Source organism: Egretta garzetta, unplaced genomic scaffold (assembly GCF_000687185.1).
Source record: "Egretta garzetta isolate BGI_Z169 unplaced genomic scaffold, ASM68718v1 scaffold51, whole genome shotgun sequence".
Classification (NCBI taxonomy): Eukaryota; Metazoa; Chordata; class Aves; order Pelecaniformes; family Ardeidae; genus Egretta; species Egretta garzetta.
The window spans coordinates 357,648-373,612 of NW_009258549.1; the positions used below are offsets into that span (position 1 = coordinate 357,648).

General features: G+C 45.2%; 1 protein-coding gene across 2 annotated transcripts in view; it reads right to left on the bottom strand.

Annotated features, from left to right (window-relative positions):
• The window catches only part of SYN3 (synapsin III), a 186,641-nt gene that overhangs the window by 138,213 nt on the left and 32,463 nt on the right, over positions 1 to 15,965 (bottom strand). For both annotated transcript variants that reach the window (XM_009647801.2, XM_009647800.2), the window contains 2 exons: positions 9,261 to 9,417; positions 2,849 to 2,938 (listed from right to left, as the gene is read on the bottom strand). In XM_009647801.2, coding sequence (XP_009646096.1) covers positions 2,849 to 2,938; positions 9,261 to 9,417 — 247 coding nt within the window. The remainder of the gene's footprint in view (positions 1 to 2,848; positions 2,939 to 9,260; positions 9,418 to 15,965) is intronic.

The window sequence follows — 15,965 nt, forward strand, 5'->3', positions numbered from 1 at the left end:
GTGGGGCGGCAGAAAGGTACATGCCCATGGCAAAGGGAAGAGAGGTTCATCTTTCGGATCTTTTCCTCTGTGAAATGTCTGAGCCTTGTGCCCTCTCTTTATGTTTATCATTCGAGGCTGGTTAAAAATGCCCTGTTGTCATGAGAAGGAAGCTTCAGAGAAAGAGTTCCCAACTAAATTAAAATATTCACAAAAATGGGCCTACTGTTAGAAATTTCCTTTATCTCACTTTTAGCTTGGGAAAATCTCTACACGGATGAAAGAATGAAACAGACTTTGAAATCTGTTCTATGTTTAATCCAAAGGTTTAAAGAAGTAAGCTTTGGAAAGTTTTGGACATAGAAGGATGAGGATCTCTTACATGAGAACTTCCTTGCTTAAAGCATAGCACAATGCGAAGAGGTAAAACCATAACACTAGTTATAAACACTTCCAGGGGGTCAGGCATCAAAGGACCACAGTGTATTTTACAAGTGCGAACTGGTGCAGCTCGAAAATGCCTCCAGGAAAGGGAAGAAAAGAGTGGAGAATGAGGATCATTATGTTCCTGTCTGACACATGGAGAAGGTGATGCAGAGAGGGCAAGCAACTTCCACGGGTATTTGGTGGAGTGATGACTGCAACAGAGCTTGCTTGGCCTAAGCACTTGCCCTCTCAGCCTTTCACAGTGAAAACACATCTAGAAAAGATCTTGAGAAGCTGCGTAGGTTCGTTCCGTGAGGCAGACCTGCCCCACACACACCTGGAAAGGGCTGGCCTGAATATGCCCAAGTGGATTGTTGCTTGTGTAAATGTTTGGAAAGGGACTGATTTAAACCAGATTACTCAAGCTTGCATATTGACAATAGTGTTTGTGTTCACATGAGATTATCTACAGTTAAAAAGGTTCCCGTATTCTTTTGGAAGTAAGCAATAGCATCTCCAAGTAGGTGCTCAGTTATAAAGACAAATATGTGAAATTAAGATCAGTGCTCTACTAAAGCAAACTGCTGTGTTGGTAACAAGTGTATTTATGTGCTGAGGAATCATCAGATTTCCAGACAAGAAAATAATGCTAAAAGTGCTAGCTAACATATTTGCAATGAGAACCTTAATCAAATCTTCCAAAAATTAACCCTTGTGACAGGACAAGGGGTAATGGTTTTAAACTAAAGCAGGGTAGGTTTAGGCTAGATATAAGGAAGAAATTCTTTACAATGAGGGTGGTGAAACACTGGAACGGGTTGCCCAGAGCGGTAGTGGAGGCCCCACCCCTGGAAACATTCAAGGCCAGGTTGGACGGGGCTCTGAGCAACCTGATCTGGTTAGCGGTGTCCCTGCTCACTGCAGGGGGGTTGGACTAGATGACCTCTAGGGGTCCCTTCCAACCCAAAACATTCTATGATTCTATGAAAAATACCATTTCTGAAGTGATGGTTACACAACGTCACAACTGTCCTGAAGCATTACATATGTCACAAACACTCTTAATAAATTGGTGGGGATTAAATGCAACAAGATCTATCAAGTAATTTGTCTTAAAAGTCTGTAACAAACTGTCACGTAGTGTTTAAGGAGCAGCCATTTCTTTATGTCTTACATGATAATACAACTCTTACCGCGGCATTACCTGAGTGCTCTCCACAGCACTCATGACTGTACTTACCTCCATGACGTGCCTGTGAAGTATGGCAGTGCTCTTGTCCACACAGCACAGGGGGAGAACACAGTATTGGAACAGAGCGATGAAGGACTGGTGTTTCAAGGTATCCAGCTACCTGGCGAGCACCAGTGGGATTTTTCACAAGAGGCTAAATGAGGCTTCCTTTTGAATTTTGAAGGTCCCACTAGATGCCTATATCCACCATCAGGTGCCTACACCCTATTATGCGTTGTGGTTGGCCCACTTGTTGCTGCAAGTGTGTGAGAGAAGGGTGTATGTGTGTGTGAATGTTTTTGAGCCCTAGTTTGACATCTCAATAACCCTAATCTTCATGCTGCTCGGCTTCACAATCAAGTGTGGGAAATAAGCTCAGGCAGACAATGGCTCACACGGAGGGGGGTGTCATGGCCCACACGGGGTCTCATCAAAGCCTCAGCCAGGTAAGAAAAGCCATTAATGCATGGCTGCAAGTTGGGAGCAAAAATTCATGAAGGACTAGCCACCCCTTTAACCCAGGGAAAATGAGAGACATGAACAGTTTTAAACAAAGCCGCTTGCTTTGCCATGTTCTCCAGGACTAAAGGAACCTACGCAGATCTCTTTGGAAGGTGGCCTAGGAGTTTGGTACTGTGCCCAGTAGCCACACAGGGCACTGAGTGTTTAGTTGTTGACAGGAAGGCTAGACCCCAGAGCCACTGTGCAAAGGAAACATTACAAGCTGAAACAACCTCTTTTTGAAGAACTCCAATTTACTTTGAGTACCTAGTCAGGCTTATAAATGTTTCATGGATGGCAACCACGTGACAGACCAAGCAAACTCACACTGTGAAACAAACATCTCTTATGGCCCGTGGCCCAAATCGTCAACATATTTGCAACAGTTCCAGGAGGGTGAAAAAATGCACTTTATCTGAATGAAGTGATTCCTTACTCTAAGGGATCAGCTCTTGTTGATTAGATTTTACAATGGATTTTTGTTTTGGTGCTGAGCCTGTTCTAATTTCTCACTTTTTCAAGGTCTGTACGTGACCTGGGGGAGGAAAGAGGTTCCCGAGCACTGCTTTTTGCATATTGCTTTCAGCTAGTAATTCTCTGGAAGTAAAACAGGCTCTTCCCATCATTCCCACCACCATCTCTTGTGTCCAACTGACAGTCATTACTTCTCCCTCAACCACCCTATAGTCAGAAGAAAGCAAAGGTACTCACCATCTGCTTATGGCTTGGGAAGAACGTTTGCTCCACGAGGGGGAACTTCTCAGGACCCAGCGAGTTGAAGATTTTAATGAGTTGAGAGAACTTGGGGTGAGGGGGGGGAACAGAAAAACAGACAGAGTGGATGTCAGTGGCTTTCTGTGTAGCAGGTAAGTGCTTGCAAAATGTTCTGATACTGGTGAAGGAGGTGAGAGAAACATGTTAGTATGCCTTTCCACCTTGCTTTCTTGACCTGAGAGCAGCAAGAAAATACGAAGTTGCTGTATTTACCCAGGGCCAAGCCAGCCTGTGCACACAAACCTTGGACTAAGAGCGCAGAGACAGGTTTCAAGAGCCAGAAGGGGATCACTTTGGATTTAGTTACAGATCTGCTATGAACAAGCTTTGCTTTCTAAATGTAGTTTGGGAAAGGGGGGCAGGGGGAGGCTCTTCTTGGTAGACAAAAGGGCTCAGAGGAGTGACCGGGTAGGAAATCAGTGCCACCACTCCTGAGCAGAGACAAAATAAACCAAAGATCTCCCTTGGATCTCTGCCCCACAGCCAAATCAAAGCAAGATACATTTACCCATTGTGCTGAAGGGAAGGAGAATTGTGAAGGGACAGAGATGACTAGAGGGAATTGCCCATGCTACCTGGTTTGAGTGTTAGACCAAGGAAGCATGAGCCCACCTGCAATCATAACTGACATCTATTATGAACCAAGGGTGTCCCAACAGCCCCCCATGCATGGCAGGAGAAAGGGGAGATCATCTGCTACCCCCGCCCCATCTACCAGTGAGGTCTAAGGGGAGCACCCGTCTGTGAGGATGGTGTCTAGAGAAAGTAGCTTGTAACATCAATGGGGAAAGCAACAGTGCTGGTATTTCACATACAAGGGCGAACACTTGCCATTGCCTCAGCCTGTCAGCATGAACTTCACCATTATCACCACTAGCATTACTAGGATAAACGGTTTATCATTCAGGGTTGTACCCAGCCAGAATCAAAGCTCCCCATGGTAGGACCGAGTTTTGAGTTCTGTTCAAATTCCTGCTCCACTTCGGCCATCTGTGAAGCGAGCAGACTATTCTGTACATTGTCTGCAGCCTCCCTGTTGAACCCATCATTGGTCAGCTGGAAAAAAAAAAAACCCCAAAACTATAAGAGAGAAACTTAGTGACCATGAATGAAAATGTTGCCGAAGCAGGGTTGGTATAGCAAAGAGAATAAGAGGTGAGATATACATATATATCTCAGAAACCTTCTGGATCTCAGAAGCAACTGAGATTCTTTACAAGCACACCTCTAGCCATTCCACTTTCTCTCCGAAGAGGTAGAGCCTCATTACCATGGGCAGTGCTGAACTGGCGGTGCTGTTGGCAAAGTGGTTAGACTGGCAGCCTTGCAGAAGGGGGAGTAAAGCTGAATAAGGCAGCTTGATTTGTTTCAAGGACATGAAGGGAATAAAATGGTTGGGGATCGCTCCACAGACAAGAATCTTGTCTCCTGCTGAGCTGGTAGATGTGACTGCATTCCCCATTGATGTCCTATTTGCAAAGTAATTTAGAAACTGAATCTAGTTTCCAAGCCCCATGGAATTTGGTAAAATCCAGTTAAATTAATAAAGGCCTCCAGTCCGGGTCATAGCTCACCGTAAGTCCTTTACAAAAGTTCATTCAAGTTCCCCATCAAATGCATTCATCCTGGAGGAGATTTTTGTGTCACCTGTGTGACAGGTGGCAACGCGCAGGGAGGTAACACGGATGAAGGGAAGGAGCAGACATCTAGGGAACAAGGGAAGGGAAAGAAAGCCCTCTTTCTTCCCAATAGCATCAGCTTACATATTCTGAGCACTTCTGAGCAATGGCTGAAGACAGTGAAGGTACCAAATCTCAACCCCAAGGTTACGTTGCAGAAAAAGAGGGAGCTACTGAGAATGTTTTCTGCTGAGTGGCTACACTAAGGCTCCTGTCCTGGTTACTGGGCTAGCCTAAGCAAAAGCAGTTCTGTATAAGAAGTTGAAACTTCACTTGGTGGTGGAGAAGAAATACCCCTTTGGGAGTTAAACGGTGGTGCGGATGTAAAAAAATGCAGCCAGGGTGTAAAAAAATTATGCTGCAAGGTGTGTGCTGGTCCCAGGCCACATGCTGAAGGGCCAGCTGCCAGCAGATTTGCAGACAAATGCAAAGAATCCTTTTGCTAATCTTGTAGGTCAAAAAGTGGCATTGAAGCAAACCCAGAAAACATCAAGAGGCACCATATCCCATCATTAACACCCCCCACCCCCCCAATGCATCAGCAGATAAGAGAAAAACTCCCTGTGTAGAGTAATTATCATTGGCAAGGAGAGTATTGATGTTGGGGAAGGAGGACAGCTTGCTTCTCTTAACTACTTGCACTAGCTCTGCACATCCCAGAGAAGAAAAATAAAGCCCTGTTTTGACTAGCAAAGTGAGCAAACAGGGCTTAAAAGTTAAACAGAATGAGACAGAGACAGGGAGAGGAGGAAAAACACCCTGGCTGAAAGCAGCACGCCCCTCGCTGTGTGTGCACGCAGCCCTGGCGAAACATGGATGCCGTGACGTTGAGGCAATGTACATTTATCCTAGAAAAAACAGCTCAAACAAAATAACTGGAAAAATTGTGCAGCTGACAGCATCCTGATTTGTTCCTCGGGCTTCCTTTTGAAGCATACAGCTCCTGGCCGTTGCTGAAATAACAAGCATTATTTTGGACAGATGGACAGTGAGAGACTCAGCCATCTGGGAGCTCCCTCAATGGGCCAAGCCTGCAAAAAGCTCTGACTTTGGTATTGGCCCTCATGGGACAATTGCCTCCTTTTGTCCTTTTTTTTGGCAATTTTTAGAGACAGGACATTGGCAAAGAGACACCCATGTTACATGGTGCAGCAGCCTCTTAGACACCCTATAGCAGAGCTCCAGTAGCGCCTCCCAGTGCATTTTAAATGGGTAGGAACATTACTGTCAGCAGCTCATAGGCAGATATAACTGCCCCTTCCACATTTTGGTATCAGTTCTTACTTTCTGTAGTTCCACTGGTTTCAGTGAGATTGCATCCAGACCACAAAGCAAGACCTGGGGCAAGGCAACGTGGCACAGTCTGGGTTTTAAGGGAGGTGCCCTGCCTGGCTGGTGGGACATCAGAGTTACTCGCAGGGAGTCTTTACAGAGAAATAAAAAGATCAATTCAGAGGATCTCAAGGCCTTTTGCATATTTTTAAAGTTTCTGAGTTCATCAGGGAGCCTATACCCCTTGACAGGCAATAACAGTTTAGCTGGGAGTCTTGTGGACTCTGTAGGCGCCTGTCTCCAAGCCTTCGTACGGCCTGCAGTCTTACAGATGCAGAAGTTGCCTTACAGTGACAGACTGTGAGTGCCACTCTGAGCATGGTTCCCACCGTATTTTCTATTGAAACTTTTATAACACAGAAACTGTTATTAGTGGTTGAAGCATTGTGTTTAGGGTGCTTGTAGCATTATTTCTCAATAATCCTGGAATCATCTTAAAACTTGGGTTTCTTAGATGTTTCTCTGGGTGTGAGCTCCCCCTGAACAGGCCTGTTTCTCTTTCAGAAATGCCTGTTTCAAACCGTGCCTGTGTTTAATGCAAATTTTAACCTTTGAAGAAATTTGTGTATTGCAGTACTGGAAACCTGGAAAATGTCATTAAAAAATGGGGCTGCATGTTTGAGTAAACTCAAGCCCAAACTCAGCTGATTGTAATTAGAGTTGCTGAGAAAAAACATTGTTGCAAATTGCCAAGGAAAAACAGTCTCACTTCCATCCCCCTCCACAAAATCATAAACATTTCTATGAAATGGAACCATTTTTGGAAAAAAATAAAAAGGGAGAGTGAAAAGCACATTTCCCAGGAGTATTTAATTTCATTTCTTCATGTATCTCAACTGTTTTAGGTCCAAAATTTTTCCAGTAATCTTTGTTAAGCAGATCCCTTATTTCAAGATGCCTGTTTTGCAATCAGAGTGGAACATGCACCAAAGTGGTCCGTCCCTATCTCTCATTTCCCAGCTATCACAAAATCAAAATTTTCTGATTCTGCTGCCAGTGAAGCTTTCTGCCCTCAAATGCCCCGGTGCAATCTGTACCTGAGTTTCAACCTGATAAAATTTCAGTGGTGCCAAATACCAGCTCAAATCCCATCTGAGCTCTTACATTACTTAGTGCGTTACAGACATGGGTTTGGGGGGTGGTGTGGGGGGGGGGGCCAGCAGGGAAAGGAGGCATTTTGCAAACCTGTTTTAAGTGTTTACAAGTGGTTTCCTTGACTCCTCTGGGAAGGTTGTCTGAGCCAGCAGCATTCCCCCTGGGGAATGCATGGCACAACTGGACCCAGAATAGCTAGAGCCAAGTTACTGGCAGAGCCAATTTCTCCCACACTGCCTTGCCAGCTCTGCTTTTTCTTTTTCTTTTTTTTTTTTTCCTTTTTTTTTTCAATGTGCTGAGTTTGTTTGTTTTCTTTTATTTTAGACTCCTAAAAATAGGCCTGTCACATCTTCACACTCCTGCACACCATCAGAGATGTAATTACAAGGCATGAGTTGAAAAATGTCAACTAAACTGTGACTGACTCAACCCCAAAATCAGATAGAACAGACCACATGACTGTCCTCTTCAGCAAAAGCCAGTGCAAATGTGCAAGCTTTTTGTCTGGTCAGTGGGGCCAACACGCTTGGTGTGGGACCAACTGTAGGAACCAATGCAAAGGTGTTGGACTGAGCCTGGTACTCCATCCCTCTCTTGCTCCCCTTTCTTATTCCAGCAACCCTCATCATTCAAATGGGGACTGAGGCCAAATGTGCATCATCCACCAATACAGTGATGGAAAAGTACTACTCTCATTACTGCACTGAAATATTTTGGGAGAAGATAGGGCCCTGCTTCTCACACACACACACACACACAACTGTCATAAAAGAGGTGAAAATTGAGACGACCATGTCTATTCCACTGGTACCTTTTTGGTAAGAAATGAGTTAAATCCAACACTGCATAGTCATGGAAAAAAATCTGAGTCATTACAGACCTCAGCTGGACTTGAACTACCAGTCAACACGCTGAAGACTAATAGGATAGTTATTCCAAGGAAAAAAACAACAACAACAAAGGCTTAATTAGGTAATGAGGAAGATAGTTACCACTTGCTATAAACATTCTGTCTCACCCCAGGCTATATTTGTGCAATGAGTAAGGGGAATTCCTAAAAACATATCTAAAAGTTTTCCATGGGGGGCATATTGGAAAGTCCCATCTCCTTGTCACATCCCTGTAGCCTGCTTTGGGCCTAGACCAATGCAGGGAAATTTCCATTCTGGGAGCACCCATGATGAGAGAGGGCACTTTGGGATGAAAGTGCTTGGAAGACCCAGATGCGGCCTCCAAAATGGTATCAGCACCTGACTTCTTCCTGCAGGTGTTACAATGGCCAGCCTTGCTCCTCTGGCTCTCCCTGGTCAAAAAAAGCCAATGACAGTATCTTTTAAGGTTTTCTGAGATTTTTAGGTGAACTTGACAAAAATTAAAGAATGGGTGAAGGGGGCTCCCAGTGCAAAATATCAAAACACTGCCCTGTTTTCCCCAGGAGCTTACTCAGCCCAAGGTGTTTCTGAGGTGCAGTCTTTCAGGTTCAATAAACAAACACCTTATGATAATTTTGTATTTCCTTCTGAAACGGCTGAAAAACTCTACACACTTCCCTCTTTCCTTCTGCCTCTTTCCCAGGTCTTCATCATTCTATGATCCCTTTTTTTCCTAGACCTAGCTGTTGAAGAAATCATCTCTCTTCCTTTCTTGCCTTTCTTTTCAGCTAATTTCCTCACAACAAAGCACCATCCAGAAAAAGCAGGAAGAGAAGACAAGTGCACTTGGCCCTTCTGCAAGGAATGGATAATCTTAGGCCAGGGAACCTGGATACCACAAGTGTGCATCTAATAAAAGATGCTAGAAATAGTGCAGTTCAGATGCCTTCTAAACCAGCAAAAGTTAGTGTTTCTTTTAAGGTAGTCTTACTGGGTTTCGGTCAGGACAGATGTGCTACTATTGATCGGATATTATTAATCTATTACTGTTCATCTACTCTGCCTTACAAGAAATCCAGGTGTTACTGTACTGTTAGCTGCTTGTGGCACATCAGAGTCTGGGACAGGTGAAACACCCTACTCAGGGTGAGGAGATAACACCTTGATATTACTAGAAGCTGTTAAAGGAGCAGTGCTGGTAGTTTTTTCCCCCAGGAATTCCCAGCTGGATTCCTAAGGTTGTTTAGATGGTGGTTTTAACCTGAAGGGATGAATTCCTTTGAAACAGGCTGGAAGCCGAGTCTGGTCCTTTATTGGTACCAGATATCTACTTTGCAGTGTTGCATGCAGAAGAGCTGGATCGTCACTTACCACCCAGGGCTTGCTGCAGAAGTTGTAGATGGAGTAGAGGGAGTTCACCGTGTGGATGCCACCGTACTGGAGGCCGATGATGAGGCTGCGGAAGTCCTCTCCCAGTGCCATGCTGTAGGCGTGCTGCCGGATCAGGACAAAGTCCGGCTTGAAGGACCTGGAAGAGAAGAGTGGAGTGACGTTTTACTTTCAAATGCTCAGCAACAGTTCTAGCCTCCCCTTGTTTCTTTTCCACCCTTCCCCTTTCTTTTCATTAACACACATCGCTCTTCTTTCATCCTCTTGTCATGGGTTGCTTGCGTTGGAAGGTAACAAACCAAACAGAAAGCCCTAGTCATTAAAAAAAGGAAAAATCCAACATAGCTGCAAGCATGAGAACACAGAAACAGGCCAAACAGATTTGCTGCAGTTTCCATGTCACTCAGGCATGCACAGGAACAAGCCCCAAGCGGAGCCAAGGGTCATAAATTCACTGGTGGGGGGATTCTCTTTTCTTTCTAAAAGCTTGGCCATATTTGGCAAACTCGTTGCAATGTGCGACGCAGATGAGGGAGCAAGTTTGTTTCCTGACGATTGAACTCGATATTGAAGCAATGCCCAGTGGGTGGGAAGATCATAAGGGATTTTAAAAAGCTATCCATACATTGACATACGTTCCCCCTTTAATCAGTTTACTACATACGCAGCACATCCCGGGCTCTTACGGCTATGAGTCAACAAGTAAAGGGAAGGCATGGTAATGTAATTAATCAGATGAGCAGAGCCCCTCATACAGTGCTGTGACTCATGGCGTGGACTTCCAGAATATTATTTAGCAAGGCTGGAGCCGGGACTCCTATGGTTCAACAGCAGCAGCTCTCAGCAAACGCACAGAAAAGTGAGGCCCTTTCTAGGTAAGCCAACAGGCGACGGATTATCTTTCAAACAGCCAGATTTCATTCCTTGCTGACGCTGAATCCACGGAGCCATTCAGGAGTCTCTGGAAACAGCAGCTGGAAAGAAACTGTTCCCAAAATGGAGCTCAACAGTTCATTCTCGAAGGCATGGAAGGGGCTTTTCAACTGAAGCAGGGGATTATTTTATACTTTAACAAAGGTTGCATCAAGGACATTAGAAAAATTTCCATGCTGTATTAAGTTTTTCAGAGAAATGAGCTCTGTAACCAGGTCCCATTACCTCACTACCCTTGAACATTTTCCTTGCTAAGAGACTATAATTTCTATCCTTTGGATGTATGAGCTGGAAATACTTTGGGTTTATAGCCCCTATTTATATTTCCATCATTCTGGCAGGGAAATCCGAGATGGTGACTCTGGGCCAGATTGTGGCAACAAACACTGTATACAAAACCCAGCGCAGCTTTGTTGTTTGAAAGCTGTTCACTTTGTTTGTTGGCCTTGGGCTTTTGTTATTGCCCAAGACATGGTGAGGAGCATGCTCTACTTTTGTGATGCAAGAGGCCAAGCTTTGGAAATGTTGTGATTCCCTCCCATGGAGTATTTTTAAACCCAGGCATGTTCCCTAATGTACTTGGCACCAAAGGTGGTGCTTTCCTCCAGCAGCAAGATGCATAATGAGCATCGGGAGGGCTGCGCTATCACTGTGCAGCTGATTTATGGACCTCCCTGGTGTCAATGAGGGTGAGGCAAGCGGTGACACCCTGCTGAGAAACAGCAAGTGAATATAAATCTTGGAAAGCTTGAGCTGCTTCGTCCTGCTGGACTTGCCATGTAGAAAGTACCCCAGAGGCAGGGACAGGTCCTCAGGAGGATTAATCAGCTTCCTAGGACCAGGACTCGATATCTGTGCTAAGTTACTAAACAGTTGTGGTGCCAGGAGCGGCAGGAGCTTCAGCTTCCCTCCTTCATTCAGCTTTCTGAGCATATGAAGAAGAAAACGGTCCCTGTTATGGCTCAAGCCTTTCCCCAGACTTGACTTAGGGAACAGCACTTACTGGGGCAAATAAGTTTGGACCATTGCTCCGGTCTCCCCAGAGGCAGCAGCAATTACTTGCCCTTGAACATCTCCCCCAACACCCTGGGGTGGGGATGTGGTGCTGTGGTGGGGAGGAAGCGTGCAAGTGAGCATAGGCCAGCTTGTGGGGGGAGGACACACAGTGGCTGGGAAACTGCCTTCAGTGGCTTTACTTCTGCCAGCCAAAAGTTTAGAAAAAAAGCTCTTGTCTTTTCAGATCCTGGCAAAGGAAGAGTTTCTCAACTTAGAAGACGGACACAAGAATACAGAATTAATGTAGAAAAGTCTATTCTCAAACCCTGCATCATGTAGGAAGGCAGGGCACTCTCTCATGTGGCAGATGAGGAGTGAATCTCTAACGCGAAGGTGGACACTGAATCCCTGTTTTGAGCCGTGGGACACTGAGGATGTTCCCATGGATACTGGGGACAAGGCAGAGGAGTGCAGGGCCTGGGACAAGCTGCGAATAAACATCAGCTGGAGAGCCTGGGAGCCTACGAGACGTCTGTAACAGAGGAACAGAGACCAGTGGCAAAATGTGTGGTGAGGGGCTGGGAAGGACAGCAGGCAGTAAAGGGGAAATGAATAGTTATGGTAGGAGTGGTGGCACGAAAACTGAGTAACTGGGGGTACCAGTGATCTGGGGAGAAAAGAGCTTAATTGCTTCACATGGGGATTCTTGCTTTTTTTGCTGGAAGATTACTTTTGCAAGCTACCGCTCATTCTCAGAGCGTAAAGCTTAAGCTAACATAGCGAGCCTTGGATTTGGAATAGCAAGTAGCATAACTGTTTTCTTTGCTAGTTCAACCCAACCCAAAACATCTCCCATGACAGAAAGCTGAAATCCTTGGCAGACAGACAGGTTAGGCAGAAGTCCCACGTTCGAAGCACCGTTGCCAAAACCTTCGGGTAAGCCAAACTCAGTAGCACCTACTGTGTGAAGGCCCTAAGCACCCCAGTCTGGCAGGACTGGGAGAGCTATGGCAGGAGCATGTACCTTTCCTCTCCACTAGATCTGTCCAGCCAGTGTTTAGATGACAAAAAGTGGTCTTGAGTAAAACTGTACCTAGACCCCCCTAGACCTAGACAGGTCATGGGAATGGGTTTGGTCACAGAAAGAATACAGGAGAGCCCGTTCAAACATCTAACGGACAGGGAGATGGGATAGGTAAATGGAACTAACAGTAAATCATGGATTTAAAACATGTCTCTCTTAAGCTGTGCTCTGCATGTTGGCACAGTGCCCTTCCTGGGCTGTGTGGCAGACATCTACCTGAAGTCGTAAATCTTCCTTAGCATGATAGCCAGATGGATGAAGCACCCAGGAGAAAACTGGAGCCCATCTTTTGGCCACAACCCTTTTGCAGAAGCCCTTTCTCACACCCCAAGAGCTCAGTTCTCATTTAGGGTTTGGCTCCTAGCACTGCCTGGCAAAACAAAGGCCACTAAAATGCTTGTAGCACGTTCCCAGAGTGGCATAGAGATACAAGCATACTTTGTTTTTTTTTAAAAAAAAATCAAGGACAGTGGAAAAATTTCGTTTTCAGATTGAAATAGCTGTTGAGATTTCACTTTCTGGAATGGAAAGGTGCTTTCCTTTCAGTTTGTGTTGCCACAGGCAATGGCCTCTGCCACACACGGCATGAGCCTTTCGGGGCTCCAAGTAGTGCACAACTGAACTGGCCACCTCCGGAGTGAAGCCGTCCCCCACAGGTCCCTGTGGCTTTGCTCCCTTCTCAGTAGTTGCCTCCTTGTTCCAGGTGCTAGCCAAGGCACATGGGAGCTGCTCAGCCTATCTCTCCTCCCGGCAACTGAGATCCATCAGTGATTACCAGAGTCAATCACCCCTGGGTGATGACGAGTGTCTGGCTTGGAAGCTGCTGTACTGCCAGCCCCGAGCCTGGACTCTGATACTGCAGTGCAGAATGCTTGTTTGCATTTAACTAACTCTTTTTCAACTTGTTCCAATGCATTTTAGCAGTCTTTTTCTTTCTTAGTGGTAAAACTATACTTTAGATACAAACTGAAGGATAAAGCCTGGTTCCAAAATAACCAATAGGAGGAGATCTGACTGCAGAATATAACTTCTTAGGTTGGACCCACCTACCCTTAAATCTGTGACAGCCTTAGCTGTCTTGGAAATAGTTTTGTCAGAAATGAGGGAATATAAAACAATTTAAGAGATTCCTGATGTTGAATATGAAAGTTAAATGTCTCAGGAGCAGCAGTAGCTATTCTGGTGACCATGTGTCTAACTTCTTTAATTATGAGATGAGGATCAGCTCTGAAAAGACCATCAATAACATTTCTCTGTGGAAAGCAGGTCCCCAGCCTGCTTTGGGATAGAGAAGATGATGACAGCAAATCCTGCTGTGAGTTTTCGTGCCTTAAAGAGAATTCCTATTTCTTTTTTTTCTGCATATAGCGTAACTCTGGCTTCCTGCTTCTTCAGCTTTTCTCACTGAAGCACAAAGAGCTTCATGGGCATGAAGAAAGAGCACACAAGAATAGATTATGTTGTCAAAATGTCTTTGAATGATCCCTTCCACTGGGAGTAATCACCTGCAGCCAAAGGGTAGACCTGCTTCATACTTTAGCACCATGATAGGTTTAGAGAGCTTTTTGCCCGTGCTGCGGGAGAAGGATGGGCTCTCCTGCTCTCTTTCCTAAAGAGTGCGAGTCTTACAAGTCACTTTGCTGTTCATGTCAACAGAAAAAGATCTTCCCTGGACACTGAAGATGCACATCCTCACTTCAGGTTCTGTCTACTCTCCATTATTCCAGGATGCTGTATTCAGTTTTTCGACACTTCCCAGTGATCAACACAGTTGGACTAAGTTCTCTTCCAAAGCCTTACTCCTATCTGCTTGGCATGACACGGAGAGGAAGAAAAGTGCATAATTAAGCACTACGATACAACAAGCTTTGCATTACTGGCAATTAATGGAGCCTTCAGCCAAGCTTCTGAGGCACAAGCCCAAGCCCTAAGTGGCTGCAACTACAAAGGGCAATAACCCCTCCAACCATGCAGTGCCTCAGGTGTCTGCCTGAGAGCTAAAAGAAAATGGCATTTACAAATAGGAGCAAGTTCTTTTGGTGCTTTACTTGGGTGGTAAAAGTATTGTTATTACATAACTGAAAAGTAATATGAAGTCCTATTTTCACCTATCACATTGTTTCACCTTATGACATTTTCACTTATCACGATGTTAGGCTTAATGTTATGTTGGATGTCACAGTAAAATGGGAAATTTGCTAAGAAAAAAATCTCATTTCAGTCAAAACCTCATGTTGTATTTTCCACAGAAAGAAGTAAACCCTGCTGAAGTTATTCAAAGAAAGAATTAATGTGATTACTTATATGAATAAAGTAACACAGAGCTGGTTTTAGAGAAACAAGAAAGCAACACAGAACAAAGAATGATCTCCCTTTACCAGGCTGGAGGAGAGGAGCAGCGCGGCTTTTGGGACACTGTGATAGAGAATGGCTGGGGAAAAAACACAGGGTGTGGGGGAGATCAGTGTAGCAAAAGCAGCAAGAACCAGGAATCATGGTTGCAGTAGAACCAGTACCGCTGTATGCAGATGAGGACACCCTGGAAGATGCTCTGATTTGCTTGCCAGCCACAGACCAATGGTCAATGAGCCATAAAATCACATGTCACACTCTCTGAACTGTACTGTGGCAGTCTCCTAAGTCTGCCATATATTTTACTTGTAAACTGATCATCGTTGACAAGGAAAAACATGTGGACCCAGATGATGCCTCAAAGTGATAACAACCACACCTGCCAACAGAGCTTGCCTTCAAAATGCTTATGACCCAAAGCTGTTACAGAAGATGATCCAAACACTTTCCAGCATCACAGAATAAAGTCACAGAGTAATTTAGATCAGAGAGGATCTTTGGAGCTCATCTGGCCCAACACCCTGCTCATTGCAGGGCTAACTTTAAAGTGACATTAGGTTGATCAGGGTCTGGTCCAACCAGTTTGAATATTCCCAAGGATGAAGACCCCCTAGCGTTTCTGGGCACTTGTTTCCAGTATTTGACCACCCTCACTGTGGAATTTTTTTGAAAAAAAAAATGCATCTAATTAGAATTTCACCTGATGCCACTTGTGTCTGTTTTTTTCTTTTCCTTTCACTGCACACCTTCACCAAGAGTCTGGCTTCATTTTCTCCACATCCTCCTTTTAGTTGCCTGATGGCTGTAGGTGGATCCCCCTCAGCCTCCTCTTACAGACTGAACCAAGTCATCTCTCAGTCTCTCCCTGGGTGTCTTTAGTCCAGTTCAGTGAGCTTGGTGGCCTTTCACTCATCTCGTTCCAGTTCATCATGCCTTTTTTGTACTGGGGAGCCCACAGCTGGACTTGGTACTCCAGATGTGAATAGTGTCTCGTTAGCCACATGCTTGCTAATACTGCTCAGTGAGCCACAGGGCTTCTTCCCTGCAAGGGCACACAGGATCCGCACAGGTCCTTTTGTGCGGAGCTGTTTTCTCTCAAGCTGCTCCACCGCAGTACTGGGGTTATTCCTCCCACACTGCAAGACTTTGGGATTGTCCTTATTGCACTCCATGAGGCTGCTGTTGGCCCATTTCCCCGGGTGTTGAGGTCCCTCTGAATGGCAGCTCTGCCCTCTGGCGTATCTATCGCTCCCCACCCTCCAACTTGTTGCCACCCATGAGCTTGCTGAGGCCGCACTCTGTCCCAATATCAGGTCATTACT